The sequence below is a fragment of the Bufo bufo genome, chromosome 9, assembly GCF_905171765.1.
Source record: "Bufo bufo chromosome 9, aBufBuf1.1, whole genome shotgun sequence".
NCBI classification, from domain to species: Eukaryota; Metazoa; Chordata; class Amphibia; order Anura; family Bufonidae; genus Bufo; species Bufo bufo.
This window is the reverse complement of record NC_053397.1, coordinates 210137728-210150384: the sequence shown is the minus strand read 5'-3', so window position 1 is coordinate 210150384 and position 12657 is coordinate 210137728. Positions and strand designations below refer to the sequence as shown.

Sequence of the window (12657 nt, the reverse complement as noted above, 5' to 3'; positions counted from 1 at the left end):
GTGAGTGTACATCTACTGTATACAGCCAGTGTACATGTGTGTGTGTGTGTGTGTGTGCATATACTGTATATAGTGAGCATGAGTGTGTGAGTGTACAGGTACTATATATAGTGAGAATAAGTGTGTGTATATACTGTGTATAGTCAGTGTGCATGTGTGAGTGTGCATGTACTGTATATAGTGAGTATGAGTGTCTGTGTGCATGTACTGTATATAGTCAGTGTGCATGTGTGAGTGTGCACTTACTACATAAAGTGGGTGATATGGCCATCAATATCACAATCTCGGATCACCCCTTTAAATTTATTTTCATCAATAAACAGATACACAGCGGCCATATGGCTCCAGGATATCCCTTACACCATAACATCCTGCACATGTTCTACATATTTTAACGTGTTTTCCATGTTTTCCATATGATTACGTACATGTTTGTTCCGTGGCATAAGGACATGAATAAAATATAAGTTCAGCCGCTGCTATGTAGATGTGTCAGTGATAAATGGTGTAAGCATGGGGAGATTAATCACACGTGACTGGAACATTGGGATCACAGCCGATAAAAGGAAGCCAAATTCACAAAGAATTTTCCTTCCATTCAGAAATATTTCACAAATTCGAATTAAATGAAAAAGTGCCTTAACCTGCGCATTAGAATAAACCCGTCATGTACAACAATTATTAATATGTATTACATAGAAGTATGGAAAATAGGAAGTGAGGGGAGGAGTGTTATAGTAAAATGTATCACGAATAATTCTTAAAGAAATCGATGCATAAACATATATATATATATATATATATATACACCCCCACCCCCAATTTCCTGGGCTGAAATCACAAGGCTTGGGTGTAAGGACGTATGTCATTAACTACTGTGTTTTCTTTTCCTTGTCCACGGATATTATTGTTTTACCCTAGACTGTAATGGAAACAATAGGGAACTGATAAGCTACAGTATAGACTAAAGTGGTCACGTTTCCATACAGGGCTGAAGAAATACTGCCAAACAGAACTGAATAAATACTGCCATAGAGGGCTGATGAAATACTGGCATATAGGGCTGAAGGTATACTACCATACAGGGCTGAAGAAATACTGCCATACAGTGCTAAAGAAATACTGCCAGAAAATGCTGAAGAAATAATGAGACACGGTGCTGACAAAATACTGCCATACAGAGCTGACAAAATACTGCCATACAGAGCTGACAAAATACTGCCATACAGGGCTGAAGAAATACTGCCATACAGAGCTGAAGAAATACTGCCATACAGAGCTGAAGAAAAACTGCCATACAGGGCTGAAGAAATACTGCCATACAGGGCTGAAGAAATACTGCCATACAGGGCTGAAGAAATACTGCCATACAGAGCTGAAGAAATACTGCCATACAGAGCTGACAAAATACTGCCATACAGAGCTGAAGAAATACTGCCATACAGGGCTGAAGAAATACTGCCATACAGAGCTGAAGAAATACTACAATACAGAGCTGACAAAATACTGCCATACAGAGCTGAAGAAATACTGCCATACAGAGCTGACAAAATACTGCCATACAGGGCTGATGAAATACTGGCATATAGGGCTGAAGATATACTACCATTCAGGGCTGAAGAAATACTGCCAGAAAATGCTGAGGAAATACAGAGACACGGTGCTGACAAAATACTGCCATACAGAGCTGAAGAAATACTGCCATTCAGTGTACAACAAGATATGTTGGGCCCTATGGATATGTTTTGTCTTAACTCATATCTATCTATCTATCTATCTATCTATCTATCTATCTATCTATTATCTATCTATCTATCTATCTATCTATCTATCTATCTATCTATTATCTATCTATCTATCTATCTATCTATCTCATATCTATCTATTATCTATCTATCTACGTATCTATTTAAGCACACAGCCGCTCTCACCATAACCGAACATTCCTGTTTCTGTCGAAGATTTTATGCCGCAATAAAGCTATGAATTGTTTCCACCATTTCTTGAGCTGGATTTTCCTATATTTTCGTATCTATGTATCTATCTACTATAGCTATCTCATATCTATCTCTTTCATATCTATCTATCTATTATCTATCTATTTATCTATCTATCTATCTATCTATCTATCTATCTATCTATCTATTATCTATCTATCTATCTATCTATCTATCTATCTATCTATCTATCTATCTATCTATCTATCTATCTATTATCGATCTATCTCATATCTATCTATTATCTATCTATTTATCTATCTATCTATCTATCTATCTATCTATCTATCTAATATGCATCTACATATATATTTATCTATTATCTACCTATCTATCTCCTATCTATATCAGTAGATGGCGGATGCTCCGTAGCGGTATTTGTTCTTTCACAGTATATTACCTTGCAGGTTTAATAACAGTTCCATTGTTCAGTTCACTGATCATTTCTGGCTCCACGTCTAAGTATGAGATTATATGAGCTCATCAATCTCCAATATGAGCCAGAGACACCGGGTCCCCAGTGAAATTTCCACCCCATGAGGGAAACATCTAGTTATATGAGTCACCGGTGTAACCCCATGAGGGGTTAATCTGAACGGTTAGCTTTATTGTGGAAGCCAGAGGTTGATATATATTCTAATATATTCACACTGAGGACCCCTGTGATCTCTTCGCAGGACCCGGACTCGGCTTTGGCGCAGTCACTTGTATATGTATGTGACAACTGGGACTTGTACGCAGACTTATTATATTATCAATTGCTGTCTATGTCACATTGTTATCGCTTCTCATTTATTAGCCCGCATTGTGTATTTGTAGGGTCATCTATTGTTATTTAGTACCGGTATACGTGGCGCTTAATAATCCACAAGATATACCTTCCTTGTAAAATGTAACCAGTTCATGACTTCATATTGTGCCCTTTTCACTGTGAGTAACGGCTTAATTTTTAGCCTGGGCTCATGAATTTTGTATATTTATTTAGCGGATGTGATGAAGCCTCCTAAAGGTAGGAACATAGGAAATATCGCTATTTCTTTATGGCCGGATTAAATGAAGAAACAGTTAAAAAAAGATTCCTCCTGGTAGTTACTTTGTAGCACTTTGTATATTATAATATTATAAATATTTATTATGGGCTGAGACGATGAGTTCAGCTGCGCACCGTTGCGCTACTTTACAAGATGCCAATAAGAATGCATTGAGTCTCGAAATTTCACAGACTCAATATACAGTGAAACCTCTTTCAGATGACTACTGAAAAGTGGTCTTCAAGTGGGGTGGGATTCTCAATGAAGATGAGCCATATGGTCAGGGGTGCACCTAGCCTTTCTGCTGCCTGAGGCGAAAACTGGAATGGCGCCCCTCCCTCCCCAATGCCAATTTCTTAACCTAAACCCTTCCCTTCAAACCATGGCCCTTCAGCAGCCCTTGCCTGGTGCTGCCTGAGGCGACCGCCTCATCTGGCCTCATTGGTGGTGCACCCCTGCATATGGTAGAACTGCTTTTATTACTGGTAATCTGTTCTTGATAAGGGGGAGGTCTTCCCAAACAAAGAAGTTGTCTTTTGGAAAGGTTTCACTGTACTTCCAATGGGTAGGTGGCTTAACCTGCCCTGTGATGGACCCCTCCTCTTAAAGGGAGTCTGTCAGCAGTTTTGACCATGCTAAAATGTAGATGGCAATAGGTAGGGGCTGTGGAAGAGTAGGACAAACATAATATTTGTGGAACTTTTCTCATCAGAAGTTGTGTGAATATAAAGTTTTATTCTGCCAGATTCTGCTCTTGCAAGTGCCCAGGAGGCGGTGCTTAACTGTAAAGTGCCCTCTGCTCTCTGTCTTGAGCTGTTTCACAGCCCCACCCTGCTGCTCTGAGTGACAGCTGTAGCATCCAATCAGAAGACCACTACAGCTGTCACTTAGAGCAGAGGGCAGGGGCTCGGAAGCAGCTATATGCAGATAGAACTTCACAGCGAGAGAAGCTTCACACAGAGTTGTTGTTTTTTTCTTGGAGAAGGTTTTGAGGCGAAATCCAGACGTAGATTCAGCAGGAAGTAGAAGAGAATTCCGTGCGGGTGCAATGCGTGAGGTGAGCGCATTGCACCCGCACTGAATCCGGACCCATTCACTTCAATGGGGCTGTGCACATGAGCGGTGATTTTCACGCATCACTTGTGCGTTGCGTGAAAATCGCAGCATGCTCTATATTGTGCGTTTTTCACGCAATGCAGGCCCCATAGAAGTGAATGGGGCTGCGTGAAAATTGCAAGCATCCGCAAGCAAGTGCGGTGCGATTTTCACGCATGGTTGGTAGGTGACGATCGGGATGGGGACCCAATCTTTATTATTTTCCCTTATAACATGGCTATATGGGAAAATGATAGCATTCTGAATACAGAATGCTTAGTAAATTAGGGATGGAGGGGTTAAATAAAATAAATAAATGAATAATTAAACTCATCTCATCCACTTGTTCGCGCTGCCCGGCTTGTCTTCTTTCTTCTTCTTTGAGGACTTGGGAGGAAAAGAACCTTTGGTGATGTCACTGCGCTCATCCCATGGTCCACCACACGGTCCATCACCATGGTGATGGACCATGTGATGAGCGCAGTGACATCACCAAAGGTCCTTTTCCTCCCAAGTCCTCAAAGAAGAAGAAAGAACACGAGCCGGGCAGCACGAACAAGTGGATGAGATGAGTTTAATTATTCATTTATTTAGTGAAGGAGGTGAGTTACATTTTTTTATAATTTTTTTTAACCCCTCCATCCCTAATTCTGTATTAAGAATGCTACTATTTTCCCTTATAACCATGTTATAAGAGAAAATAATAAAATCTACACAACACCGATCCCCAAACCCAAACTTCTGTGAAGAAGTCTTGGTTCGGTTCTGGGTACCAAACATGCCGATTTTTCTCACGAACATGCAAAACGCATTAAAACGCTTTAAACTTGCTCGGAAAAATCACGCATTTTCCCACAATGCACCCGCATCTTTTCCCGTAACACCTGTGTGAAAATTCACACCAAAATCTGCACAATTTTCTGCTGCAGATTTTCCAGAATAATGCTTGAAAATCTACAGTGGATTTTGGCTGATCTTTTGCAGCTAACCTCGCAGATGCAAGAGGACTGGAGAATTAGAGCACCACAAAATATTCGCAAGGCAATTGGCACAAATCTGGCTGCCCTTTCACTGCAAAATGGGCCTGTAGTTCATGCAGATTTTGCTGCAGATTCACCAGAGATTTCACTCCAGCAAACTGGTGAAATCCAATGCGAAAAGAACTGACATCCAGCAGATTTAAAGGGCATCTGTCGGGAGATTTGTACCTATGACACTGGCTGACCTGTTACATGTGCGCTTGGCTGCTGAAGGCACCTGTGTTGTTCGCATGTTCATATTGCTGAGAAAAATGATGTTTTAATATATGCAATGGTGCAACGGGGGTATTGCCATTACTCCTAGAGGCTCTACATTCTCTGCAACTGCCGCGTCCTCTGTAATATGATTGACAGGGCCAGGTGTGATGACGCTTTCACTGCCTCATAGTGCAGAGGGCGCGGCATTGCACGGAGAGAAGAGCCTCTAGGTGTAATGTTAACGCCCCCGTTGCTCCTAGAGGCTCATTTCCATATATTAAAGCATCATTTTTCTCAGCAATGCGGACATCTTTGTGTAGCTATAGTGGAAGCAGGGGAAGTGGCGATTGTTCAAAAATTTGCTGTGGGGCCCAGTCAGTTCTGGTTATGCCACTGACGAGCATATATGAACACGGGACCAACACAGACGCCTTCAGCTGCCAAGCGCACATGTAACAGATCAGCCAGTGTCATAGGGACAAAACTGCTGACAGATGCCCTTTAAATATCTGCACTGCAGGTCAATTTATGTGCAGATTTCTTTCTGCAGTGTGTGGATGAAATTTGTTAAAATCTAATCAACTCTGGACAGAAACACCTCAATGTATATACATTATATATCTAGGGGTGCAGCCCAGAATCTTCAGGATTTGGAAGCCAAAACCAGGAGTGAATAAAAAAAAAAAGAGACGTTGTATCTGTCCTTGATACTTTTGCTCCTTTTATGATGCCCTCCTGATTTTGGCTTCCAAAACTGCATGCAGAAGAAACCTGACCGTGTGGTCGTACTCCAAATCTTCCACCAGGACCCTACCATGCGACAATTCTTTTCGACAAAAGATGTGTTTTTTGTAGCATTGGTTCGAGAAAGAAATGTATATTCAGGACTTGCATTTTGAAGCCTAGTGCACGGTCTCACTGTGCAGGAAGAAGCAAACTGACATTTTTCCCCTTCTCCTACGAAAAAGAAATGAAATTATTTGTTTGCCTTTTGTTTCCTCCTTTCTCTGTTACTTTGGGTTTGGAAGATTCTATTGTGTAATCGTCTTTTTTTGATCATGGCTGAGATCGCCACTGATTCTGTCACCACTGTCGTTCCCGAGGCTAACCTGACATGTCTACTATTGCTCGTGTCAACCTGCGTTGCTTCTCCCTTCTTCTTCTCCTTTCAAGAAGCAGACATGGATTCTTTATTTTTTTGTCTATAATTATCTGAATTTCTTTTCCAGAAGAAGAAAAAAAAAATACGACATGGTTTGACAGTGGAATAGGAAACCACTAGAGAGGAAAACAACGAAAGCCTGTGGAAGCAATGTTCTTAAACTTATTTAGTAAGAGAAGCTTACTCGCAACCAAAGTCAACAAGTGAAAATGAAGGCTGAAGAAAGATTTTCAATAGGGGACAGGATTTTAGCTTCTATGGAAATTAAAATAAAAACATTCAAAGGGGTAAAAACAACCTAAAGTCTAAGCATAAAAGGCAATTTTATGTGATATTTTTAGGCTATGTTCACACTGCCCTTTGTGAGCAGATTTTGGTGCATTTTCCTCAGCTGAAATTCACACACAGAACCAGCCTCTGTTGCTTTCAATGGGAACTCCGTGCTGGGGGTTATGCAATGTGGACATTCCCATGTTGGCACATTACACACCAGTCTGATCCTGTCCGCTAATGGCGTTAAATGTGCCACAATCGTTTCGAGGTGCACGCCCCTTAATACTTGTGGTGCATCTGTGCAGGTTCGTGAACCAAAGTGGAAATCTATACAAACCAAGGAAAACCTGTGGCGAACTGCGACAACCGGCCCTGCATTGCCCGCCCCCCACCCACTTTTTGGATACCCAGACCCCCAAAAAGTTGTAAAATGTTTGAACTTTGCAACCTTTTGATGGCAGTTTTTTGGCTCACAGGGGATAATAAATGTCCCCCATAGTTTCGAAAACCAATTCACACTTTTTTTTTTTAATAGGGCTAAATCCGAGACATCCAAACCAGAATCTAAGGGCACAAATCTGAGGGTCAGCTTTAGATTTCTACAATGGATTCTGCGCCAAACACAGAACAGATTTTTAAAACGTGTATTTTTACTGCCTGAATACACCCTTAGGCATTTTTGGATGTTTTTGTTTTTCCATATGTTTTTCGGTGCACTAGTGGTGCTCCTTGGCACTGGTGCTGTTCATCTCCATATGTAACGTACTATGACATGGCTCCATAAAGACTACAAGTTGCATTGGGCTGTAATATGGCAATCTATAAGATCATGCTATATCCATATGTCTCTGATTCTTGGCAAAGTCATATTTAAAAATCCAACTTAAATATACATACAAGTTCCATCGAAAATTATATTTCTCAAACACATTGCTTCTAAGCGCGAATATCTCTATAATCCTGTGCCTTATGGAGAGATCCTACAATAATACATGGAACGGCTGCTTCTCTATAGTACCAAGCTACAGACAGAAAGCTAAATACAAAATTCATCTGGTTTCCTATTATCAGAGAGCAGTGCATTGTGGGACTTCTGTAGAAATTGTAGGAAACGGTAAAGCAACTTTGGTATTGGATTTATCTGTAGAATTCTCCACTGCCAACCCCCATGTCTACTAGGCCTTAGTATTGTCCTAAGGTCAGAAGACAATGCCACCTAATGGCTGTAGACCGCTATGACATCCTAATTAACTGACCTGTACTGATGAGGGGCAAGAACCCAGAAACAGTGTTGTCCACAAATGGATGCCTCTGGTTTGGTTGGTAGGGGCTCATTTGCATATATATTTTTCCCATGGAGCATTGCCTCAGTAAGTCTCCATGAACCTCTGTGTCTCTTCAATGAAAAACGGCAGCTGGATCTAAAACATCCCATTCAGTCATCCCTGTTCTTTACTGATGAGGGACAAGAACCCTGAAATAGTGCTGTCTACAGATGGGTGTCTGTGCTTTGGCTGGGATGAGCTCATTTGCACAGGTTCCAGATAACAAAACCAGAAAACCGCTTTGAAGGAGTTGCCTCCTCAAGTCATATGTGATTTTAGGGCACACAGACATCATAGAAGGGGGTCCACAAAGGAGGAGCCATGGGGTAGGTCCTGTCCATGCATTATCTAATGGGCCATTTATTTAAATGGTGGGCGTTTAATGCTCCATTTGACTCTCTAAGGGCCAGAGGCGCTGGTTCGGCTGGTCATCAGAATAACTTCATTAGAAATTGTCTTCAAGCAGGGGCGGACTGGGAACATAATGTGGCCCTGGACAAAAATACTAAAAGTGGCCCCAGTTTTGTAGTTGAGTTCAAATTGATGGAAGGCAGAGCCAGCAATACCATATTGTGGCACATTATACCGCCCCAACAGAGCCAAATACCACAGTCCATCACAAAATACTGCCAGCAGCACAAAATATATCCCCAAAAACATCCACTGGCTGGCCGTGAGGAGGGACCAGGTGCCCCACTGGGCATTGGCCCACCAGAAAATTTCCCTTTAAGGTCTATGTCCAATCCACCCCTGTCTTCAAGAGACAACCCCTTTAATTTTCCAAATTATCACCGTGCATATAAAAGGAAGCAGCCTGACCAAACCGTATGGTTCTATGGAAATGTTTCCGGTGAAACTAACAGTAACATGGCCCCCTTACTCATGATCCTGTAAGAACTCCATGACCTCCGTCGGTCAATACGTCAATCTACAGGATAGATACAGTTCTAGTGAGACACAGTTCTACACCACTAACCAAACTTAATCATTTGACCTCGATATACTGAGGAAACACGCTTGCTCCCATGAGTTAATCAGTTTCTGTATCACCAGTTTCTTGGATGAATTGGAAAAAAATAAAGTGCTCTTACCTTCGCAGAAATGAATTCCGTCCCCTGTATATCCGCTAGTGCAGTAGCAGCCGAGTCTCCCCTTCTCCGTCTTACATTCAGCATGTTCATGGCACGTCAGCTGACATTGCTGACCGCTGTCCAGCAAAATAAATGTACACACTGCAAAAATGGGGGAAATAAATGAAAAAATCACATCATGTAATGTTATGAAATGAACTTACACGAGAGAAAAGATTAATAAAGTGCTCAGGGTGTCAGATGGAAGTTCAGCCTGGAATATATTGCATGTGTGTACATTAACCTTGTGGGGAAAAAAAATCAAATAAAGCATTTGGAAAATTCTTTCACACTATTCAAACAGTTGCCAGGAGATGAAATCAGCTTGACAGAAAATTAGAAAATAAAAAAACTAAAAAACCCTAATAATTAAATCATAATTTTGAATGAATTAATAAATAATAAGTGTTATTATTGTAAGTTCAGTATTTTTAATTGGATTTGAATGCGTGCCGTCCTAAGGCTACTTTCACATCTGCGGTTTTGCTGGATTCGGCAAATATACTAATACATTGGGGCTCATCCGTGAACGGGTCCGGTTGCATTATCTCTAAAATAGCCGTCACTAAAACCATTGTAAGTCAATGGGTGACGGATCCGTCTTGCTCCGCATCTCATGGCGGACAGAAAAAAACGGCTTGCAGCCGGTTTCTGTCCAGTGTAGGAATGCAACCAAATGGAACGGAATGCATTATGGTGCACTCCTTTCAGTTTTGTTCCCACTGACAAATATATCCGTGAACAATATAAAAAAACAACACACAATTAAACATTATATTTTATCTATCTAATTATTTAATTATCTATTTATCTATCTATCTATCTATCTATCTATCTATTTGCAAAGAAGACAGCAGCACAGTTGGACAGTATGGAGATGGGTGCAAATCCTCAGGGAAGTAGGTATTTTTTCCACTGATAGATCCAAAAAACAAAAAGTGAGGCAGCACTCCAAATACGGGGAAAGGGTGTCCCTTTCACAATGTTTGGAGTGCTGCCTCGCTTTTTGTTTTTTGGATCTATCTATCTATTAGTGATGAGCAGCATAGGCAATATTCGTTTTCGCGATATTTAGCTCATTTTTGGCCTAATATTCGCCATAAATACGCAAATTCTAGAATTCGTGATCTCCAGTCATTATTTTCTTGATTGCGAAAATCGGCAATGTAATATGCACGTACTGCGCGCACAATACAGGCGTGGCTCACTTTCGCTACATCTTTCAAGCTGCTAGAGGTTTCCTGAGACTGGAGAAAATGGTTGGCAGCAACTTTCGTGACTTATCACTGTAAGTAATTTTACACTACAGCACGATCCCTATCACAGCACAGAAAAACAGACAGCAAATGACTTTTTTGACTAATCCCTATCACAGCACAGTAAGTCCTATCACACTACCTAACACCCTGCACTGGAACCTATCAGCTACACTATATCACTATCTAACCTACACTGACTATCTCCCACTAACTATCTGTATTATATATATATGAGCTATCTAACTAACTATCTAATGTAATGACACAGCAAAGCACAGAGCACAGCAATGACACTGCTCTCTCTCTCAGAACTTCAAAAACAGCAGAAAATGGCTGCTGGGGAGTTTCTTATATAGTTAGGGGTAGGCAACTTTCCTATTGGTTGCTAGGGATGTTGCTAAGCTCAGACAAAGATATTGCAGCCTTGTCATTGGCCCACAAGCAAGAAGGGAGGTTACTGAAGAAAAAAAATCTAAAATATTTGCGATTATGAAGATATAGCACTATATTCTACATCTTCGCGAATTCTCGAAGTGCAGATATTCGCGATAAAAATTTGCAATTAGAATGTTCGCGATCAACACTACTATCTATCTATCCGCACCTATGAAATCTATAAAATATAATAAAAATATAAATGTATATAACCATATTGATTACAAATGTACATATACATAAAGATATAAATATGCAAAAACATCTACAAAATATAATAAAAATATGTACCGTATTTTTCGCCCCAAAATGGGGAAGAAATGCCCCTGCGTCTTATGGGGCGAATGCTTGCAGTTTTACATCGCAAGCTGCGATGTACGAGCGAGCGGGGACTCGGGGAGGGACTGGGAGGAGGAGCTGGGGGCCGGCAATAGCGGCGGGGCGGTGCAGTCAGTGTAGTATAGCCCCGCCGCTCCGGTATACTAATATAAGATGTCTTATTCAATTAATAGTTATTAAACATGCCCCCTCACTCCTAATAGTACCTTACATCCTAACCGCTTCTGTAGAATGCAAGCAGGCCGGGCGGCAGCGTAACTCCCTGATGTCACGTGCCTGCGCCGCCTACTTTATGAATGAAGCAGGGGGCGCAGGCAAGTGACGTCAGTGAGGGACGCGCCGGCCGCCCAGCCTGCCTGGGTTCTACTGAAGCGGTTAGGATGTAAGGTACTATTAGGAGTGAGGGGGCATGTTTAATAACTATTAATTGAATAAGACATCTTATATTTGTATACTGGAGCGGCGGCGGCGGGGGGGGGGGGGGGGTGTGATCTGTGGATGGCACAGTTATGGGCTGGGGGGGTCTGTGTATGGCACTGTTATGGGCTGGGGGGGTCTGTGGATGGCACTGTAATTGGCTTGGGGGGTCTGTGGATGGCACATATATAACAGTGCCACCCACAGACCCCCTCTCTAACAGTGCCATCCACAGATCCCCCCAGCCCATAACAGTGCCATCCACAGATCCCCCTATAACAGTGCCAGCCACAGATCCCCCTGTAACAGTGCCAGCCACAGATCCCCCTGTAACAGTGCAAGCCACAGATCCCCCTGTAACAGTGCAAGCCACAGATCCCCCCCATAACAGTGTCCGTCACAGATCCCCCCATAACAGTGTCCGTCATCCACAGATCCCCCACCCATAACAGTGTCCGTCATCCACAGATCCCCCCATAACAGTGTCCGTCATCCACAGATGCCCCCATAACAGTGTCCGTCATCCACAGATCCCCCCATAACAGTATCCGTCATCCACAGATCCCCCCATAACAGTGTCTGTCATTCACAGATCCCCCCATAACAGTGTCCGTCATCCACAGATCCCCCCCATAACAGTGTCCGTCATCCACAGATCCCCCCATAACAGTATCCGTCATCCACAGATCCCCCCATAACAGTGTCTGTCATTCACAGATCCCCCCATAACAGTGTCCGTCATCCACCGATCCCCCCATAACAGTGTTCGTCATCCACAGATCCCCCATAACAGTGTTCGTCATCCACAGATCCCCCCATAACAGTGTCTGTCATCCACCAATCTCCCCATAACAGTGTCCGTCATCCACAGATCCCCCCATAACAGTGTCCGTCATCCACAGATCCCCAGTAATAGTGCCATCCACAGACCACCATTAGTTCCAAACCCACCAAAC

At 42.2% G+C, this 12657-nt stretch overlaps 1 protein-coding gene across 1 annotated transcript in view; it reads right to left on the bottom strand.

Moving 5' to 3' along the window:
• ADGRL4 (adhesion G protein-coupled receptor L4) overlaps window positions 1-12657 on the bottom strand; it is a 156428-nt gene that overhangs the window by 142726 nt on the left and 1045 nt on the right. The window contains exon 2 of the mRNA XM_040407683.1: window positions 9213-9353. Within this exon, the coding sequence (XP_040263617.1) occupies window positions 9213-9353 (141 nt within the window). The remainder of the gene's footprint in view (window positions 1-9212; window positions 9354-12657) is intronic.